A 23,159-nucleotide genomic window follows, 5' to 3' on the forward strand; every position below is an offset into this window, starting at 1 on the left:
CTATAAAAGAGCAGCCACATAGATATTGAAACAGAGCATCAGCACTCAAATTCAAACACCCCTTAAAATAATATGTTTGATCTTTCCTTGTCGATAACCACTCAAAACGGATTGAATCAAAGCATCTGTGTACTCAGAACCTCAGCCAAGAATTTTAATTTGTGTTCTAACTTCTATTACTTGCCTCGATATCAGCATTTGCTTCTCGTTTCAGGTCTCCACATGATCTCTCAATATCAGAACTGTCAAGGATTCATTTATTGTGTTCTCTCCTCTTCCTGAATAACCTTTAATCAACATCTGTTACAAACTTGTTTACAGCCTCATACACATGCTGCCACAGGTCTGATAAATCTGGGTGCAAGTAACAAAACCACCCCCCATAGTGCCTTAATTTTGATCATAAGCAAACCTACCTGTATCCATTGCTTTGCCTTTAAGGAGAGATCTCAATACAGATGAATCAACGTTCCTCAAGTCCCATCAAATAAAGAGAATTGCTACAGGAGGAAAAGTAACTCCTGGTTCTATTTTGAAATTTTCAACTGTTTATCTCCACAGATCTCTCACATGCTCTCTTGGTGAATTCTCTTTTACGTATTGTGAAAATAAAAATGCTCCAACCAAAGGTGCTGCTCCCAAAATGTATCCTTTGAAAACTAGTGGATAACAGGGCCATAACATGTTCTGCACCATTTTGTGCATTTCCTGTTTCATTTTACATGTCTCATTACGTGAAATATTCTCCCTCAGAATGCTTTGAACATATTTTTCAGATTTCTTTCTCTATGATCGTTTTAGTTTGCTAATGAGAATGCATAATGTTTTGTGTGTGTAATATATGTATGTGAATATCCAGTTATGGTTCCATTCAATATGGCATCTACGTAGATATAGTTGCAATTTAATTAGAAAGAGTTAAACTCTCATATGACTTTTGTGCTTTATTTATAGGTATTAAAAAATTAACGCTCTTAACAACCTCCATACCATAAATGTTATTGTGTCATATGTCTTCGTTGACTGCAATTTACTAATACATGTATAGAATGATTTATAAATCTTCATGGCTCTTTCGAGTAACTATTAGCATTTTCTGTTCCAGTATAATAAGAAGTACTATTACAAAATTGGGAATGGGAGTTCTGCACGAGAGTTTTGGTTTTTCACACCTCCAAAAATTGACCCTGATGCTGCCTATAAGTTTGGAATAATAGGTATATTTCGAACTTCAACTTACACCTAACTTTTTACATGATTGAATTCTTTGATATGGTGGATGATAGGGAGTGAAAGAAAACACTCACAATAATGATGTATATGTATATGGATAAGTCATGGGACTTAATTTTAGCTATTTGTTGCTGGCTTGAAGAAGTACTCCAGAGTCCAGTCTTCTTCTGAGATTTTTCATAGAATTTTTAGAAAGAGAAGAATGTTGAAGTCATCAAATTGAAGAAAATAAGGTGTTTCTCCACAGATCCTGTAGAATAGTTTCTACAGGCGTAATTGTAGAACAGTAGAAGGCCCCAAGAGGGCCCAAAACCAGGATAGATTTCCAGGAGGGCAGACAAAATAGCAGGGATGAACAAGCCTTTCTGGCACTTATTCCAATAATGCTTTAAACCTTCCAATAAATATTTCTTTTCCAGGCTGAGCACAAACTAATGTTCTTCCTTATGTCAAATGATAACGCAGTGTTGAGTCAAATGTTTTCCCTTGAAGAATGAGTTTGATACAACTGTTGTAGAATGCTTGCTCAAATATTTTGTTGGCTAGATAGCACCATAATACATGATTTTATAGCCTTTAGAGTGGATAGAATAACCCTCAAGCTAACCCACAGAAGCTTGCCTCAATCAGTCACCTTACCATGTTAAATTTTCCCCAAGCAGATCCAACCTGACATTGATACCCAAGTGTTTTCCAGAGAAACTGTTTTTCTGACCAATAAGAATTTTACAATGATTTAAGTTCTGCTAGGGCCAAAACAGGCTTGTTTGTTTGCAAATCCCTCTTTGAAAACCATTCTTGAATTGGATGAGCTGATGTCTTCATCAAGTACTCCATGATAACCCTATTCAGTAACCTTCTTGTGTTACTTTCAGTTATCTTTAGCTGGTTTTTCAGACTATTGCTTTCAGTAATTCAAGGTCCATAATTTGGTTCTGCATGGTTGAATTATATCTAATGCTTTGAATAATATAACGCATATGAAATACTAGATGAATCTTTCCTGTTGTGTACATGCCCCTGCTCCCTTTGCTGGCAGCTGGGTAGCTACTTTACCCAATCTCAAAATTCCATCATTACCATTCGGAATTGTAAATTGTGATTTGTGTTGGGACTGTTACCCACCAAATAGTGGGCAACTCCATAGCTAGGCTGGCCACCATGTACTCTGCTCTGCTGAACTCAGTGCTACTATGGTTTGCTTCCTGTTGAACCAGGAAATGGCTGCCAATCCCAAACTAAAGCAGCACCCAGAGGTGCTGTTTTGATCTGTATCACTTACTGCCTAGTCTGAATCTGAGTACCCCTATAACCTCACTCCATCTCCAACAAGGTATTGCACGTTGTTTTTCCACGATACTGGTGTCTAGAATAGAATCTTAAATCATTGACGCTACCAATCCAAGTATCACAACAAAACTACTTTGCACAGCGGAAGATAAACAATAGTAAATCTACTAGTGCACAAAATATGCACAAATTTTTACAAATTTAATCAACAACCCAACTTCATTATATTAATCAAATTGATAATACAATAGTCTAGGGCTCCCGTAATAGGGATAATGGTCCTCATACATCCATTGATACAAGACAACAACAACTAGGGCTTTGGTGTCAGTTCTTTGACAACCCATCTACCCTTAACAAAGTACACTGACCGTCTAGCTGATGGAGAGATCCTCACAGCTGCCTTGGTCGTACCCTATACACATTTGCCTAGTCCTTTGGCTCCTAATCTGTAGCAACACAACTCTACCTCTATCAATGAACCAACTCCATTATGTCACAAAACTTGGCTCCACTTGCTCTCTCGCTGACCATTCTTCCTTTAATGCATCAACACTTTGAGAGTCCTGTCGATTTGTTCACAAGTCCATTTGTGAACAACTCTCAACTTCCCATTGTTGCTCCTCAACTCTTTTGGGACTTTCTTCTCAGTAGAGCCTTCCTGTGCTGCCCGATGAAGACACACTTAGCACCGGAGGGCTTCCCACTATCATTTTTGAATGTCACTTCTCCAACAATGAACTTAGGGCATGGAGGATTGCCCAACTTCTACTGTAGATGCCCTTCTCCACGAGGCAAGCCTAGGGCTCCAAACTGGTCTTTGCTGATCAAACCTATGAGCTCTTATTCTCCCACTTCTAACAATCCCATAGTCCTTCAAGAGACTTGTTTCTTAGGGCTTGAAGCAAGCCTTTACAATCCTCCACAAGTTGTTTTTTACGCTGTTCCAACTCTACAAACTTGGTCCACTCTCATGCTGACCTCCAACAGTCCACGAGCATCCAATACAATGCTGTAGCATCTGCTCACTGGTTAGGGCATCCAAATGCTTTGATTACCCTTTTTCTTGGCTGCTAACAGACTTCACAAACTGTTCTCTTCTAGGACGTTATCCTCTAGCATCCAACCTTCAACAAGATGACATCTGCAACTCACTGTTGCTGCCTCCTTGCCATTGATTTCTGTGCATGCACAAGACTGGTTAGGGCACACAACAACCCTAAACCATTGCTCCAAAACTCACTGTAATTCTTGTCCAAACTCTAACCTATTTTGTTGTCCTTTCCTTGACCTCCAAGACACCTTGGTGCCCTCAAATAATCTCGGACTGCTACAGCAATTTAGGGCTGCCTCAAGGCACAAGAATTAGCACTGTTTGAAGCCTCCTTGAGCCTTGTACATCTGCACTGGTCATGGAGATGAATGTGCTCCTTCAACCTACTCCAAACACTTACTCTGTGGCTACCTGTAAAAGGGATATAACCCACACAAAACATGCACAAAACAGCTCAAAACATACCTCTACTGCTGCGGCTTGATCTGGCAAGAAGTCTGTGTGAAATATGGAAATTCCAAATCCTACTGCAGCAACTGATAATATTTCTTCTATTTGTTAATTCAATGAAACGAATTATTTGTAGTTATCTACGACAAATATCGAAATACATACACTGTAGTCTTCACAAATTAATTACTGCTGAAAAATAAATGTAAGGAAGATACTAGCACAACAATAACACATTAACACAGTTATTTTTGGACAATTGTCCTCGGAAAAACCCAACGTGGGAAAACTGGTGCAGCAGATGAGGGTTTCTTTTATTATTCTTCAACAAAATCTCATGTACAATCTACACGTAGCATAATAGAAGAAGAATCACTCAGAGAAATTTTACAAACAAATTTCTCCACTCCATAGTGAATTTCGGACACCTGAGAGGACTTGCTGCCCTCACGCTAGCCGCACTGCGTCATCCTCTGCATAGTGATTGTGCTGTCCATGCGTGACTGCATTTGCGTGGGAGATCTGCGTCTCCCTTCTGTGCTGCCTCTTCCTTCCGTTTCCTACACTCTTGGCTATTGCTGATACCCTCTCTCTCACACCTGCAACTCACTCTCTGATTCGATTTCCTCTTGCCGAACTTCAGCCAGTGAGAAAATCAATCTACTTGGGCAGCTGAGTATCTACCTGGTGTGTTTTCCAAATGCCCATTGAAGTCCTTATAATCCTCTCGTTGATCAATCAACGACCCAGATTAGATTCTAATCAATGGCTCAGATCATTTTGACTTGATCCTTGTCTTCTTCTAGAAGTTTCACACCCAGTTTAATTAATACCCTTTAATTATTTTAATTTCCCAAGTTTAGACTTAGGCATCCATTAAAAATAATTAATTATTTTAATAAAACTATCTTCGGGAGGAATTTCTCAAAATGATTTCTGGGTATCATGGAATACATGTGTCCTAGCCTCCCTGCAAATTTTGAGGCTTAGAGCACATCCAATGCTACCAGAAATCAACACTCCCTCTTAGCGAGGAATGTGCGTTAGTAATGCAACCTACTGAAGCATCACTGTTAATTTTAGGTATGTTCTATGCTAGAGCAATTTATTTCAATTTTCATGGTTAGCTCAATATCTTTTCCAGATTAGCAATCACATCAGCATTAAAGTAAACTGCAGATAGAACATAAATATAAATTGCAGAAGACAAGCCAAGACAAGAGGATACAAGATGTGGTGCTAGCCAGGGACAAACCCCAATGTGGAGAAACCCTTGATCAATTCTTCTTATATGTTCTTCAATAGTTCAGCTGAGAGGGAGAGAGAGAGAGATAGTACATTTACAACAGAAGTCAACACTTTGACTTATCTAGATAAGAGCATAGATCATCTCTAGGAAGATGATACGTGAGATCAGTTGAAGACAGGCTGCTTCAACTGATTCTCTAAGGTGACTCCTTCACCCATCATTGTGCTACATCTCGTCATCATGCTGCACCTCATGCTATTGTTGTCCTAGTGTTTAGCATTGCTGTACCTAGTGCCATGACTGCACCATGCTGTCACCCATGTGCTTGCTACACCTTTGCTGATTTGTGTGTTGATTTGGGGTAGCATCAGATGTGCTCTAGCCACGAAATTTGGTGGAGAGGTTGGGGCACATGAGATCTCCAATACTCAGAAAGGGTTTGGGTAGACTCTAAACAGTTCAGGAGATATTAAAATAATTAATGTTTTTAATGGAGTCCCTAAGTTAGGGAAATTAAAATATTAATGTGAATTAATATGAAACTATGTTAGAATGGTCCAAAAGACATGGATCAATCCAGATCTAATCTTAGCCGTTGATTAGGGACTTAATCTCGGCCGTTGATATATCAACGAGAAAAGTATAAGAGGAGGCTTGAGGGTCACTTGGAGAGAACACCATAGTGATCAGTCATTCTATTCTCTAGAGTGGGGTTTGCTAAGAGAGATATAATCAGTGATCAGAGTTGCAGCTGAGGGGTATTGAGTACAGAGAAACAAAGAGGCAGAGATAGTGCCGGGAGAGCAGCGCAGGAGTCAGAGAGAGTGATGCAGTAGCAGCTAGGGCTCACGCAAGGCCACGCAGAGACAGCTAGGAGCTGCGCAGTGCTTCAAAGAGGCCAGCGTTGCTGATGCAGAGGGCTAGAAGGCTGACAGAGGGCCTCCTGAGGCTGACGTAGACCCATTCAGGGTGACACAGGGCCAGCGCTGGGCAGAGAGAGGCTGACGCAGTCCAGAAGGGCAGATACTAGGGTTTCTGAGGCAGATTGGTGCCGAGGAACTGCTGGAAGGATTATCCGGGGTTTTAGCCGGGACATTTGTCTCAGACTCAAACTGAGAGGTATTACTGCCAAGGAAATTCTCTGTTGGGTAGGCTGGAATTGGCACCCAGATTGTACTCTGATATTGCTTAATAAGAAAACCCTTAGATAGCTGCACCGATTTTCCCACATTGGGTTTTTCTGGGAACATTGGTCCAAAAATAATGGTGTCATTTGGTGTGATTGTTTCTGTTTCCTTCAGTTGTTGATTTGTAATGTATGCACTAGTGTTTATTTTCAGTATTTACATTGTAAATAACTTGTTAAGTAACAAAACAAGTAGGTAGGAATAAATCAGATAAAGTGCATGGAGGGTTTCTAACTAGTAGACTTAGAAACTTCAACATTGTGTCCTTGCTGCACCAACTACCATATTGTTGTCCCAATGTACTTGCAGCACTGTGCTTGCTACTGTCCACGCTTTACCATGTTGCTGCTGTCCATGCTTCACCATGTTGGCAGCTGTCCCAAGCTTCTTGTTGATGCCCATGCTTCACCATGCTTGCAGCTGTCCCAAGCTTCTTGCTGATGTCCATGCTTCACCATGCTTGCAGCTGTCCCATGTTTCACTATGCTTGCAGTTGTCTCATGTGTCACCATGCTTGCAGCTATCCCATGTATTAGCTTGGTGTCCCTTGCATTGCTTGCTGTTGTCCAACTACTGCATCTAAACATGTTGTGCCATGCACCTTACTGCACCATGCTGCTGCAATATACCATACTGCTGCATCCGTCACATCATGTTGCACTCCTTTGGGGTATTCAACACTCCATGTTAACCCAACATGTGGCTCCCACAGGCTGCTCCGAATCTGATCCAAATCTGGTCAATATCCTTGACCCAACGCACCTCTAACACTACTCCAAATCTGCTTGTCACTTCGCTGTTCCTAACTGTTCTGGTTAGGGCACTTGGGCAGCCCTAAACTCCTCTCAACAGTCCTCGAACAACCCTCGAAATCTGCTTGTCATTTTGCTGTTCCTAACTGTTCTGGTTAGGCACTTGGTCAACCCTAAACTCTTCTCACAGTCCTTGAACAACCCGTCAAATCTGCTTGTCACTTTGCTGATCCTAACTGTTTTGGTTAGGGCACTTGGACAACCCTAAACTCCTCTCAACAGTGGTCGAACAACCCTCCAAATATGCTTGTCACTTTGCTGATCCTAACTGTTCTGGTTAGGGCACTTGGTTAGCCCTAAACTCGTCTCAACAGTCCTCGAACAACCCTCCAAATCTGCTTGTCACTTTGCTGATCCTAACTGTTCTGGTTAGGGCACTTGGTCAACCCTAAACTCCTCTCAACAGTCCTCGAACAACCCTCCAAATATGCTTGTCACTTTGCTGTTCCTAACTGTTCTGGTTAGGGCACTTGGGCAGCCCTAAACTCCTCTCAACAGTCCTCGAACAACCCTCCAAATATGCTTGTCACTTTGTTGTTCCTAACTGTTCTGGTTAGGGCACTTGGGCAGCCCTAAACTCCTCTCAACAGTCCTCAAACAACCCTCCAAATCTGCTTGTCACTTGGGCAGCTTCAACATGACTTTGTCTTAGGTAGCGTCACCATGACAACATCCTAGTTCTAGGGCACATAGATCTAGGGCATCATCTTCTAGGATTTGCGTAGATCCTTCTTCCCCATGGCAACATCTAGGGCATCTATTCTTAGGGCAGCATATCTCTTAGGATCTATCCTCCCACCAAAACCCAAAGACAAGTGGAGAGGAAGAGATTACAAGAAGAGTGTGTATAAATGACTAGCAAGCCACCTATTTTTATACTAAAACATTGAGTACATGTGGGTGTTATTTAGTTGTTGGATGACCTTGACGAATTGTCTTATAACACAAATAAATTCATAACTCCATGAATACTTATCAGAATTGGATGATCGTTAGATCAATCCTACACCTCTCGATGAGAGGGATCCAAGAAAAATACCAGCTGGCATAAATAAGATGACTCACATGAAGTTTGGCTCTAGTTGCCAATTTTCACACTCTCTCTCAACTAGGGAGAACTCCATACACTGATCCATATGCCCGACTGTACTATCTCTGTCATCAGTGCCCTGCACTTCTCTGCTGAGCTCTGCTCAGTTCTGCTCTCCTGAGCTTTGCTCTGCTCTGTTCTGCTGAACCATGAAGAAGAAGCATTGATCGAGAATGTCTCATACCATTCTCTATTGACCAGAAGTCAGTTCCATATGAAGAGAGTGTGTCATATCACTTTTACTGACCCGAAGTCAGTTTTATTGATCCCAGATCAATATCACAAGAGAGTGTCTCAAACGACTCATACTGATCCTAGATCAGTTGGAGGTCATCCTAGCATATGGTCTATGGTAGATACAACGATGCGTCCATCGATAGTACTACTATGGTCCCCAATCCCATTTCCCTGCTCATTGATCAAATGAGAGGTACTTCCCATGAGTCTTAGACTGCATGGGTAGGATGCCTCGACAGGAGAACTAATCATCCTATCCCACAGGAGAACTAATCATCCTATCCCACAGGAGAACTAATCATCCTAGCTCACAGGAGAACGAATCATCCTGGCTCACATGAGAATGAATCATCTTGTCCCAAAGTCGCCTCGGGGTATCATAGGGGAAGGCTGAGCTATTCACCCTGTACACAATGCACCATTAGGGGAGGGTGAGTCGTCCTATGGTCGTGTGTTGCTCTAGTAAGTACCCCAAGCCCCCAGAGCTCCCAGAGCTCAATGCATGCAACATGGAGGACCCTTATACGAAGGTCTCTCAATGACTCCAAGTCGTTCGGGAAAGTCACAGATTTGACCTTTCCCCGGGGCTTTGACAAAATGTCTGCGACTTGTACATCAGTCTCAATGTGATGGAGCCTCCTTGCTCATTGACTTACCATATCCCAAATAAGGTAGTATCTGATGTCTATTTGCTGGAGCAATCATCAAATACGTGATTCCTCAACAATTGAATCCCCCTCCCTGCTTGTCAAATAGGATATGGTGGTATTCATCATGTGTACAAACAACTCATTGAAGAGCTTCCACAACCAGGTAGCTTCATATGAGATCATACTCGTGGCTATGTATTTGGTCTTGGTGGTGCTTATGTCAACCGACTTCTGCTTCCTGCTCATCCATGATAACAGAACAGAACCCAAAAAGAACCAACACTGAGAAGTGCTCTAGTGATCCTCCACACTGCTTGCCCATTTAGCATAATCATGCAGTTTCATTTTTTCGGCAGTGTATCTCAATCCATGAGAGATTATGCCACGAAGATATCTTACAAGATTCTTGGCACCAATCCAGTGATGCTCAACCAAATATGAGCTCACCATGCTAACTGCAAAACATATATCCGGACGGAAGTTCACCAAGAACAACAATGCAAATGAGTTTATGAAACTCAAAGGCATTTCCCAAATTTGGTTCGGCATCACCACCATATAACTTCTGAAAGTTAAGATCCTCGAGGTAGTCACGAGCTTGCAGTTTACCATTCCACATTCGGAATCCAAATCCCTCTTACTTCTGCAAGTGAGTGGGTCTGCATCTGTTAGAAATAGGTCGTTCTCAGAAGGTGTTGGTATGAGAGGTCCATCATCCACAACCTTCAAACAGTGGTTTGGATCAGCTTCATTCTTCAACTTTATTTGACAGCTATCAATCCTCTCATATCAAACCCTGGGTGATTTGCTTCAAGCCATAGAGGGCTTTTTTCCACATGCACACATGAGATTCCTGATCATGAATCTCAAACCTTCTCGGGTTGTTCCAAACCTGTGGACCTGCTACATGAGGGGAATGGTCCCCTTGTAAGATTTTCCTTCGGTACATCTCAGACATGTACCTTCATGCTCCTTTTGAATTTAGGCATCTCTGTCAGCATTTGACTCACAGACCTCCAGTGCTATGTGTCAACTGACATGGTCCCCAATGGACTTCCCGCAACTTGATACAAATTGCCAACACTGAACCCATGAGTAAAAGCATCTTTGAAAATTCTATTTTCAAACACATACCTTTCCATCGATGAATGCCACTGTGCAACCTCTGACTTCCATTGCCAAAATGGACACCAGGTTCTTGCGATCAGGTACATAAAAGAGATTCTGTAAATGAATCGAGTTACCCTCATTCGATTGAGAGGTAACACCCTTTTTGGGATAGGTGTCATCGGCTCCAAGTATAATCCCACGAATGTTTTCATCTCTACCAAATTAGAGAGAGAGCACCCTTCTATCCGATGGAGTGCCTTGAAGCACTACAATCAATATGATAGGTTCCCAAAGAATTTGAAGGAGAGGGCCAATACAAGATAACACTTCTTTATCTTATCAGAAACAACATTTGATTCTTCATACCTGGGGTTCCTTGCTTTCTTGAAGAGTCAGCGATTTCCTTGATGACCTGCATTGTCATTTTTTTGATCATTGAAGATGTCCCTAGAGTGATTGTTATCATCATCAAGTGATGTGTCCCTGCCATTCGGACACTCCTTCGCATAATGGCATCGGCTTTCCTTAGATCCGGATTTCCCATTTAGGTGATCTTTAGGTAGGCCATCAGAAACTTCCGCTGCACCATTCTGATAATATTCTCTGCTTCGACTTCACCCTTGGTGAATTAGAAGAGGGATGAGGAATCCATTGATCGTTTTGTCCTTTCCCAACTGTCTTCGATGATTGCTCTTTCACTCTTGCTTGGGCTTTGTCTTCACCTCAACTCTGATACCATGTTAATTTTAGGTATGTTCTCTGCTAGAGAAATTTATTTCAATTTTCAGAGTTAGCTCAATATCTTTTCCAGATTTACAATCACATCAGCATTAAAGTAAACTGCAGATAGAACATAAATATAAATTGTAGAAGACAAGCCAAGACAAGATGTGGTGCTAGCCAAGGACAAACCCCAATGTGTGGAAACCCTTGATCAATTCTTCTTATATGTTCTTCAATAGTTCAGCAGAGAGAGAGAGAGAGAGAGATAGTACATTTAAAATAGATGTCAACACTTTGACTTATCTAGATAAGAGCATAGATCATCTATAGGAAGATGATACGTGAGATCAGTTGAAGACATGCTGCTTCAACTGATTCTCTAAGGTGACTCCTTCACCTATCATTGTGCTACATCTCGTCATCACGCTGCACCTCACCGTGCTGCACCCATCATCACAATGCTGGACCTCATGCCGCTGTTGTCCCAGTGTTTAGCACTGCTGTACTTAGTGCCATGGCTACACCATGCTGTCACCCATGTGCTTGCTGCACCATTGCTGATTTGTGTCCTTGCTACACCAAGTACTATACTGCTGTCCCAATGTACTTGCAGCACTGTGCTTGCTGTTGTCCATGCTTTACCATGCTGCTGCTGTTCATGCTTCACCATGTTTGCAGCTGTCCCAAGCTTCTTGCTGCTGTCCGTGCTTGACCATGATTGCAGCTGTCCCATGTTTCACTGTGCTTGCAGCTGTCTCATGTGTCACCATGCTTGCAGCTGTCCCATGTATTAGCTTGTTGTCCCTTGCATTGCTTGCTTTTGTCCAACTGCTGGATCTAAACGTGTTGTTCCATGCACCTTGCTGCACCATGCTGCTGCAATATACCATACTGCTGCATCCATCACATCATGCTGCACTCCTTTGGGGTATTCAACACTCCATGTTAACCCAACACGTGGCTGCCAGAGGCTGCTCCGAATCTGATCCAAATCTGGTCAATATCCTTGACCCAATGCACCTCTAACACTGCGCCAAATCTGCTTGTCACTTTGTTGTTCATAACTGTTCTGGTTAGGGCACTGGGGTGGCCCTAAACTCCTCTCAGCAGTCCTCGAACAGCCCTCCAAATCTGCTTGTCACTTTGCTGTTCCTAACTGTTCTGGTTAGGGCACTTGGTCAACCCTAAACTCCACTCAAAAGTCCTCGAACAACCCTCCAAATCTGCTTGTCACTTTGCTGGTCCTAACTATTCTGGTTAGGGCACTTGGGCAGTCCTAAACTCCTCTCAACAATTGTCGAACAACCCTCCAAATATGCTTGTCACTTTGCTGTTCGTAACTATTCTGGTTAGGGCACTTGGGCAGCCCTAAACTCCTCTCAACAGTCCTCGAACAACCCTCCAAATCTGCTTGTCACTTTGCTGATCCTAACTGTTCTGGTTAGGGCACTTGGTCAACCCTAAACTCCTCTCAACAGTACTTGAACAACCCTCCAAATATGCTTGTCACTTCGCTGTTCCTCACTGTTCTGGTTAGGGCATTTGGGCAGCCCTAAACTCCTCTCAATAGGCCTTGAACAACCCTCCAAATCTGCTTGTCACTTGGGCAATTTCAACATGACTTTGTTTTAGGCAACTTCAACATGACAACGTCCTAGATCTAGGGCATCATCTTCTAGGAGTTGCGTAGATCCTTCTTCCCCATGGCAACATCTAGGGCATCTCTTCTTAGGGCAGCACATCCCTTAGGATCTATCCTCCCACCAAAATCCAAAGACAAGTGGAGAGGAAGAGATCACAAGAAGAGTGTGTACAAATGACTAGCAAACCACCTATTTTTATACTAAAACGTTGAGCACATGTGGGTGTTATTTAGTTGCTGGCCGACCATGACTAATTGTCTTATAACACAAATAAATTCATAACTCTATGAATACTTATCGGAATTGGATGATCTTTAGATCAATCCTACACCTCTCGATGAGAGGGATCAAAAAATATTATCAGTTGCCATAAATAAGATGACCCACATGGAGTTTGGCCCTAGTTGCCAATTTTAACACTCCCTCTCAACTAGGGAGAACTCCATTTGCTGATCCATATGTCCGACTGTACTACCTCTGCCATCAGTGCCCTGCACTGCTTTGCTGAGCTCTGCTCAATTCTGCTCTGCTCTGTTCTGCTGAACAATGAAGAAGAAGAATTGATCGAGAATGTCTCATACCATTCTCTACTGACTTGAAGTCAGTTCCATATGAAGAGAGTGTGTCATATCACTTTTACTGACCTGAAGTCAGTTTTATTGATCCCAGATCAATATCACAAGAGAGTGTCTCAAACCACTCATACTGATCCTAGATCAGTTGGAGGTCATCCTAGCATAGGGAGTACGGTAGATACAACGATGCGTCCATCGATGGTACTACTATGGTCCCTAATCCCATTTCCCTGGTCATTGATCAGATGAGAGGTACTTCCCATGAGTCTTAGACTGCATGGGTAGGATGCCTCGACAAGAGAACTAATCATCCTGTCCCACATGAGAACTAATCATCTTGGCTCTCAGGAGAACGAATCATCCTGGCTCACGGGAGAACGAATCATCCTGTCCCAAAGTCGCCTTGGGGTATCACAGGGGAAGGCTGAGCTATTCACCCTGTACACATCGCACCATTAGGGGAGGGTGAGTCGCCCTATGGTCGTGTGTTGCTCTAATAAGTACCCCAAGCCCCCTAGAGCTCTCAGAGCTCAGTGCATGCAACATGGAGGACCCTCATATGAAGGTCTCTCAACGACTCCAAGTCGTTCGAGAAAGTCACATATTTGACCTTTCCCCGGGGCTTTGACAAAATGTTTGCGACCTGTATAGCAGTCTCAATGTGATAGAGCCTCCTCGCTCATCGACTTACCATATCCCAAATAAGGTAGTATCTGATGTTTATTTGCTGGAGCAATCATCGAATACGAGATTCCTCAACAATCGAATCCCCCCCATTGGTTGTCACAGAGGATATGGTGGTATTCATCATGTGTACAAATAGCTCATTGAAGAGCTTCCATAACCAGGCAGCTTGATACGAGATGATACTCGTGGCTATGTATTCGGTCTCAGTGGTGCTTATGTCAATCGACTTCTGCTTCTTGCTCATCCATGATATCGAAGTAGAACCCAAAAAGAACCAGCACTGAGAAGTGCTCTAGTGATCCTCCACACTGCCTGCCCAGTCAGCATAATCATGCAGCTTCATTTTTCCAGTAGTGTATCTCAATCCATGAGAGATTGTGCCCAAAGAGATCTTAGAAGATTCTTGGCACCAATCCAGTGATGCTCAACCAAATATGAGCTCACCATGCTAATTGCAAAACATATATCCAGATGAAAGTTCACCAAGAACATCAATGCAAATGAGTTTATGAAACTCAGAGGCATTTTCCAAGTCTGGTCCGGCATCACCACCATATAACTTCTGAAAGTTAAGATCCTCGAGGTTGTCACAGGCTTGCAGTTTACCATTCCACATTCGGAATCCAACTCCCTCTTACTTCTGCAAGTGAGAGGTTCTGCATCGGTCAGAAATAGGTCGTTCTCAGGAGGTGTCGGTATGAGAGGTCCATCATCCACAACCTTCAAACAATGGTTTGGATCGGCTTCATTTGACAGCGATCAATCCTCTCATATCAAACCCGAGGTGATTTGCTTCAAGCCATAGAGGGCTTTCTTCCACATGCACACATGAGATTCGCGATCATGAATCTGAAACCTTCTCGAGTTGTTCCAAACCTGTGGACCTGCTACATGAGGGGAATGGTCCCCTTGTAAGATTTTCCTTCGGTACATATCAAACATGTGCCTTCATGCTCCTTTTGAATTCAGGCATCCCTGTCATCATCTGACTCAGACCTCCAGTGCTATGTGTCAACTGACATGGTCCTCGATGGACTTCCTGCAACTTGATACAAATTGCCAACCTTGAATCCATGAGTAAAAGCATCTTTGAAAATTCTATTTTCAAACACGTACCTTTCCATCGATGAATGCCACCATGCAACCTTTGACTTCCATTGCCGAAATGGACACCAGGTTCTTGCGATCAGGTACATAAAAGAGATTCTGTAAATGAATCAAGTTACCTTCATTCAATTGAGGGGTAACACCCTTTCTGGGATAGGTGGCATTGGCTCCAAGTATAATCCCACGAATGTTTTCATCTCTACCAAATTAGAGAGAGAGCACCCTTCTCTCTGATGGAGTGCCTTGAAGCACTACAATCAATAAGCCAGATTCCCAAAGAATCTGAAGGAGATGGCCAATACAAGATAACACTTCTTTATCTTATCAGAAACAACATTTGATTCTTCATGCCTGGGGTTCCTTGCTTTCTTGAAGAGTCAACCATTTCCTTGATGACCTGCACTGTCATTGTTCTGATCATTGAAGATGTCCCTGGAGTGATTGTTATCATCATCAAGTGATGTGTCCCTGCAATTCAGACACTTCTTCACATAATGGCATCTGCCTTTCTTTAGATCCGGACTTCCCATTGAAGTGATCTTTAGGTAGGCCATCAGAAACTTCCGCTGCGCCATTCTGATAATATTCTTTGCTTCGACTTCACCCTTGGTGAATTAAAAGAGGGAAGAGGAATCCATTGATCCTTTTGTCCTTTCCCAACTATCTTTGGTGATTTCTCTTTCACTCTTGCTTGGGCTTTGTCTTCACCTCAACTCTGATACCATGTTACTTTTAGGTATGTTCTATGCTAGAGCAATTTATTTCAATTTTCACAGTTAGCTCAATATATTTTCTAGATTAGCAATCACATCAGCATTAAAGTAAACTACAGATAGAACATAAATATAAATTGCAGAAGACAAACGAAAACAAGAGGACACAAGATGTGGCACTAGCCAGGGACAAACCCCAATGTGGGGAAACCCTTGATCAATTCTTCTTATATGTTCTTCAATAGTTCAACAGACACAAAGAGAGAGAGAGAGATAGTACATTTACAACAGAAGTCAAAACTTTGACTTATCTAGATAAGAGCATAGATCATCTCTAGGAAGATGATACGTGAGATCAGTTGAAGACATGTTGCTTCAACTGATTCTCTAAGGTGACTCCTTCACCTATCATTGTGCTACATCTCGTCATCATGTTGCACCTCACCGTGCTGCACCATGCTGCACCCATCATCACAATGCTAGACCTCATGCTGCTGTTGTCCCAGTGTTTAGCACTGCTGTACCTAGTGCCACGGCTGCACCATGCTGTCACCCATGTGCTTGCTGCACCATTGCTCTTTTTGTTCTTGCTGCACCAAGTACTATATTGCTGTCCCAATGTACTTGCAACACTGTGGTTGCTGCTGTCCATGTTTCTTGTTGTTGTCCATGCTTCACCATGCTTGCAGCTGTTCTATGTATTAGCTTGTTGTCCCTTGCATTGCTTGTTTCTGTCCAACTGCTGCATCTAGACATGTTGTTCCATGCATCTTATTGCACCATGCTGCTGCAATATACCATACTGCTGCATTCATCACATCATGTTGCAGTCCTTTGGGGTGTTCAACACTCCATGTTAACCCAACACGTGGCTGCTAGAGGCTACTCCGAATCTGATCCAAATCTGGTCGATATCCTTGACCCAACGCACCTCTAACACTGCTCCAAATCTGCTTGTTAGTTTGCTGTTCCTAACTGTTCTAGTTAGGGCACTTGGGCAACCCTAAAATCCTCTCAACAGTCCTCGAGCAACCCTCCAAATCTGCTTGTCACTTTGCTGTTCCTAATTGTTCTGGTTAGGGCACTTGGGCAGCCCTAAACTCCTTTGAACAGTCCTCGAACAACTCTCCAAATTTGCTCGTCACTTTGCTGATCCTAACTGTTCTTGTTAGGATACTTGGGCAGCCCTAAACGCCTCTCAACAGTCCTTGAACAACCCTCCAAATATGCTTGTCACTTTGCTGTTCGTAACTGTTTTGGTTAGGGCACTTGGGCAGCCCTAAACTCCTCTCAACAGTCCTCGAACAACCCTCCAAATCTGCTTGTCACTTTTCTGATCCTAACTGTTTTGGTTAGGGCACTTGGGCAGCCCTAAACTCCTCTCAACAGTCCTCGAACAGCCCTCCAAATATGCTTGTCACTTTGCTGTTCCTAACTGTTCTGGTTAGGGTACTTGGGCAGCCCTAAACTCCTCTCAACAGTCGTCGAACAATCCTCCAAATCTGCTTGTCACTTGGGCAGCTTCAACATTACTTTGTCTTAGGCAGCTTCACCATGACAACGTCCTAGGCACATAGAGCTATGGCATCATCTTCTAGGAGCTGCGCAGATCCTTCTTCCCCATGGCAGCATCTAGGGCATCTCTTCTTAGGGTAACATATCTCTTAGGATCTATCCTCCTACCAAAACCCAAAGACAAGTGGAGAGGAAGAGATCACAAGAAGAGTGTACAAATGACTAGCAAGCCCCCTATTTTATACTAAAATGTTTAGCACATGTGGGTGTTATTTAGTTGCTGGCTGTCGTTGACGAATTGTCTTATAACACAAATAAATTCATAACTCCATGAATACTTATCGGAATTAGATGACCTTTAGATTAATCCTACACCTCTCGATGAGAGGGATCCAAGAAAAATATTAGCTGCCATAAATAAGATGACCCACATGGAGTTTGGCCCTAGTTGCCATTTTTAACAATTACCTTGACTCTGTAACATATTCCTCTGCGTTGCTGATTTATGAGATCACTAGCCACTAACTACTGCGTAAATGCTGCATTTGTGTTGTTGTCCCTGCACACTGCTGCCAACTACTGCATCTGCACTGCAACTCCCTCTCATATGCTGCTACTGCAACTGAGAAACCATCTATTTCTGCTATTGAAACGGGTTCTCTACCATACCCATTTGCTCTTTGAACTGGATGAACTTGATCTTTTGTGGGGACATACTGTAGCTGTACTGCTCCACGCTGAACAAAATCTCTGATAAAGTGACATCTGATATCAATGTGTTTTGACCGATCATGAAATACTGGATTCTCAGAGAGTTTGATACAACTCTGATTATCACAGAAAACATTGGTCGCTTCCATCCTCTCCCTAAACAAACTCAAAAGCAGTTTTATAAGCCATATAGCTTCACATGTAGCTGTGTTGGTCGCCATATATTCTGCTTTTACTGAGCTTAAAGCTACCAACTTCTGCTTCATGTTGGACCAAGAGATCATTCCTGATCCAACGTTGAAGCAATACTCAGAGGTACTTTTCCGGTCTACTGAACTACTTGCCCAATCTACATCTGTGAATCCATTCAATTTGACATCATCTCCTTGGGTGTATTTCAACCCATATCCAACAATTCCATGCACATATCTAAGTATGTGCCTAGCTGCTGCCCAATGTACCCTTTTCAGTTCCACCATGAACTGACTAAAGGTGTTGACAGAGAAACAAATGTCTGGCCTAGTGTTGACCAGATACATGAGCGACCTAATGAGCTGTCTATACAGTGTGGGGTTCACTTCCTTGTCTCATGATGCATCTATTTTCTTCCAGTTGGTGATCATAGGCATAGCCATGGGCCGACAATCTTGCATTCTGAATCTCTTTAGAATCTCTGTAGCATATCTTCCTTGCCCAAGGAAGATCTCCCCATTCTTCTGCCAAACTTCCAACCCTAGAAAATAATGCATCAACCTTATACCCTTCATGTCAAATTCTGCTTCAAGATTCTTCTTGCAGTCCTTTATGAGCTTAGATGACCCTGTTAGAAATAAATCATCCACATATAATACCAAAATAAGTGGCTCATTCTCCACCATTAGATAATAGAGATTGGGATCAACATCACTCTTGATGAATCCCAACTGCTGCAAGTAACTATCTATCCTACCATACCATGTGCGGATGTCTGCTTAATCCCATACAAAGGCTTTCTTTAACCTGCACACATGAGGTCTCTTGTCATGAGTCTCGAAGCCTTCGGGATGTTCTATATACACCTCTTCTTCTATCACCTCGTTCAAGAATGTTGTCTTGACATCCATCTGGTGAATCTCCCATCCCATTTGAGTTGCTAGAGATATAACGGATCTGATAGAGGTATATCTAGCTACTGGGGTGAAGGTCTCCTCATAGTCTATTCCTTCCTTTTGTGCATACCCCTTTGCCACAAACCTAGCCTTGTAGTTCTCTATACTGTCGTCTGCAACATACTTAATCTTGTAGATCCACCTTGATCCTGCAACTAATCTATCATCTGGTCTAGGTACCACTTCCCAGACATCATTGGCCATGATAGAACTATACTGTTCTACCATGGCATCCACTCAAACATGGTGTTGTACGACTTACTGAAAAGTGGAGGGTTCTTCAACCTGTGCTACCAAGGCTTGGTACTTGTCAGGCTATCTAACTTGCCTCTTGTTGGTTCAGGAGCTCTGACAAACTCCTTTGTGTCCCTCAGCGTCTGCCATACTTCCCTTCTGGTTCTACCACTGGTGGTGGGAGGTTCAATCAAATCCTCCTCCTGTTCTTGCTGTTCAATATGTTGAGAACTGCCTAGATCTCCTACTCTTGAGGAAACACTGGTGCTGGTTACGGAACTCTATCCTGATATCTGCCCCTGTTTGTCCTTCCTGCTACCCCTGCTGCTGTTGGAGTAATGGAACATCTGCTGACTGATCTTCTGCTTGCATCTCTCGAGATTTTCTGAAAGCTCTATCTTCCATGAATTTTGCATCTCGTCTTACTACAATTTTCCTAGTGGATGGAATTTTGTTCTTCTTCCATAAAACTCCATAAACCTTGAGTGGGTAAATGTTAAAGTTTGGTTGCTAGGGCAGCAATCTTTAGCCTCCTTAAGGATGGTTTTGGCCAATTTTAAATAATGTAAGACTCCATAGCCGAAAGGACTAGGCATTGGTCCAAGAAGTTTGGTGAGCAACTCCTCTTTTCTCCATAATTTCTCCTTCTAAATTTCGGTCCCCTAAAGGTAGGGCGAAAATCTAAAATCTAGGGCTTGCTATGAAATTTTATGGAGGAGATTTTTTAGGAATTTGAGGGTCCAAACATCAAGCTTAGGGTCTAGGCTACCTATGGTCCAAGTTTGGTGTGTATCCGCCTGAGCTTCATCCATACAATCTCTTGCCCTAGGTGCTGCTCAAAGAGGGAAAACCTAGGTTCTTTTCCGTCACCTTGAGGACTTCTTTGAGGGTTTTATGAGCTTATTACTCGGTGGAGTAAATGCCAAGAAGCTCTTTCTTCTCCTTGCCTTGACCTTAGGAGTGCCTTGGAAGTATTTCTTCCCATGATTTTTCATAAAACCCTAGATCTGGTGGAAGTCTTTCTTAGGTCTCTGAAAGAGAGCGAAGAGCCTTTTGGAAGTGTCAATCATCACGTAGAGCTTCTTTAAGAGATCCTACCTCATCTCCTAGAGGTGCGACCTTAGGAATACCTATTATTGTCATCATATCTAAAACCCTAAGTCTTGGTCTCTTCGTCTTAAATCCTTTCTTGGAGAGCGTGTTAGCTTCCTCAAAGCATTGAACCATTGTTGTGTTTCTCCTTGAATGGGCTTGGTGGAATCACTTCATACCTAAATCATTGATCTATCCATCCAAAGTGATTCCCTTCCCACTGGGACTCCTCCCATCAGTGAAAGTCGGTAAAGAGTAGGGGATCTTGACTGAGGTCATAGTGGGTCATTGTCCAATTGTTGTCACTTGGTCTAGTAATGGTCCCTTAGGTTTCCCTTCCTTAGGGCCCTGCTAAGTTGTGTGGTAACATTTTTGGCGTTGTTGTTGGGGAAGAAACGAGTCTATCTTTATGAAATATTTAACTCGTTCCCTAATGACAATATAAGTTAGCATTTGGCGACTCCATTGGAAGAACAAAGCCCTTGTTCTTCATTGAACCTCAAAGTTAATGCTTGTAGGGTGGAGCAGGCATCTCTCAAGGCACCTTAAATTCACCCTGATGACTTTACCCTTGATTGTTATGGAAATTTCAAAAGAATTTCTCCTTGGAAGTTGTGTGAGATATTCCTTGATATCCCAAATTTCAATGGTAATCCATTATTCGTACTTGATCATATAGCCAAATTTGTCTCATACATTTCGAGAGAGGGCATCACGCACGAAGGTACTTCGGTGAAATTATTTATTGAGCCTCTTGGAATGTGTCAAATCACTGATTTCTGTGACCCTACCTACACCACTTCATTTTGTTAATTTGGCAGCTCAAGGGCAAATTCCCTCCTTTGGGAAGCCTTCCTCATTCAGAGAAGATGCAACTAGCACTTGGATGAATTTAATTTGGACATGGAAAAATATTACTTTTATTATGGAATCACGTTCACAAAAAAGTACAAGTCAGCCTAGAGGACAAATTTGGTGTCCTCCACCACATATAAATAGACCACATGTCACATCACTTTGGAGCATCATCACACATCACATTCTTCTCTTGGATGGTTTGTATAACTTTGAAATTGCAGGTCCAAGGCCATGCGTGTGTTGAAGTTTCTAACTTTACTTCGTTTAGAAACCCTTCATGCACTTTTTCTGATTTATTCCTACCTACTTGTTATTTTTTCTTTAACAAGTTATTTACAAAGTAAATACTGAAAATAAACACTAGTGCATGCTCAACATATTACAGATCAGCAACTAAAAGAAATGAGAACAAACACACCACATGACACCATTATTTTTGGACCAATGTCCCCGGAAAAACCCAATGCGGGAAAATCGGTGCAGCTATCTGAGGGTTTTCTTATTAAGCAATATCAGAGTACAATCTGGGTGTCGTAACTGGCCTACCCAACGGAGAATTTCCTTAGCAGTTATACCTCACAGTTTGAGAGAAATCTCCTGGCTGAAATCCTGGAAAACCCTTCCGACAGCTCCTCAGTAGAAAACTACTCCTGCAACCCTAGCGTCTGCCCAATCTGGACTGCGTCAGCCCCTTTCTGTCTCACGTTGGCCTTGTGTCAGCCTTTCTTGGCCTGCGTCAGCCCCAGGAGGCCCTGCGTCAGCTCTGGGAGCCTCTGCGTCAGCTACGCTGGCCCCTTTGGTGCTCTGCGCAACACTTGGCTGCCTCTGCATGGCCCTGCGTGAGCCCTTCCTGGCTCTGCGTCACCCTCCTTGGTTGCTGCACTGCTCTCCCGGCACAATCTATGCCTTCTCTGTTCCTCTGTACTCAATGCCCCTCAGCTGCTCTCCCAATCACTGATTCTATCTCTCTTAGCAAACCCCGCTCTAGAGAATAGAATCACTGATCATTTGGTGTACTCTCCAAGTGACCCTCAAGCCTCCTCTTATACTTTTCCTATTGACATCTCAACGGCCGAGATTAAGTCCCTAATCAATGTCTAAGATTAGATCTGGCTTGATCCATGTCCTTTGGACCACTCTAACACAGATTCATATTAAGACTCATTAATATTTTATTTTCCCTAAGTTTAAACTTAGGGACTCCATTAAAAATACTAATTATTTTAATATCTCCTGATCTGTTTAGAATCTACCCAAACCCTTTCTGGGTATTGGAGATCTCATGTGCCCCAACCTCTCCACCAAATTTCGTGGCTAGAGCACATCCGATGCTACCCCAAATCAACAACGTGCGAAGGAGAGAGAGGGAGAATCTGTTTGGGAGGCCGAGTCAACTATTGATTTGACCGAGATTTTTTGAGCATTTTGACCAACGTTGACTTTAGATTCTAGGCTAGGATTTTTGTAGGTCAATGAGGTTACTTTGACTGATTGTTGTGGGAGTTTTTTTGACTATTTTGACTTGGTTTGACCAATCTTGGAAGGTTGAATTCGCTGCTACTTTGACCGAGCTATTTGGAGGATTGTTGATCATTGACTGATTAGCGATACTGCAGTTGCTGTTGACTTTTACCAGATTTGTGTTGATTTGGGGTAGCATCGGATGTGCTCTAGCCACGAAATTTGGTGGAGAATTTGGGGCACATGAGATCTCCAATACCCAGAAAGGGTTTGGGCAGATTCTAAATAGATCAAGAGATATTAAAATAATTAATATTTTTAATGGAGTCC

The 23,159-nt window shown here is 42.7% G+C and overlaps 1 protein-coding gene across 4 annotated transcripts in view; it reads left to right on the forward strand.

Moving 5' to 3' along the window:
• The window catches only part of LOC149203398 (phosphoenolpyruvate phosphatase-like), a 345,157-nt gene that overhangs the window by 148,654 nt on the left and 173,344 nt on the right, over window positions 1–23,159 (forward strand). For all 4 annotated transcript variants that reach the window (XM_089403422.1, XM_089403425.1, XM_089403423.1 and 1 more), the window contains one exon: window positions 1,106–1,217. In XM_089403422.1, coding sequence (XP_089259548.1) covers window positions 1,106–1,217 — 112 coding nt within the window. The remainder of the gene's footprint in view (window positions 1–1,105; window positions 1,218–23,159) is intronic.

Source organism: Pinus tabuliformis, chromosome 2_1, assembly GCF_031772625.1.
Source record: "Pinus tabuliformis cultivar Carrire ecotype Pingquan chromosome 2_1, CPIR1, whole genome shotgun sequence".
Classification (NCBI taxonomy): Eukaryota; Viridiplantae; Streptophyta; class Pinopsida; order Pinales; family Pinaceae; genus Pinus; species Pinus tabuliformis.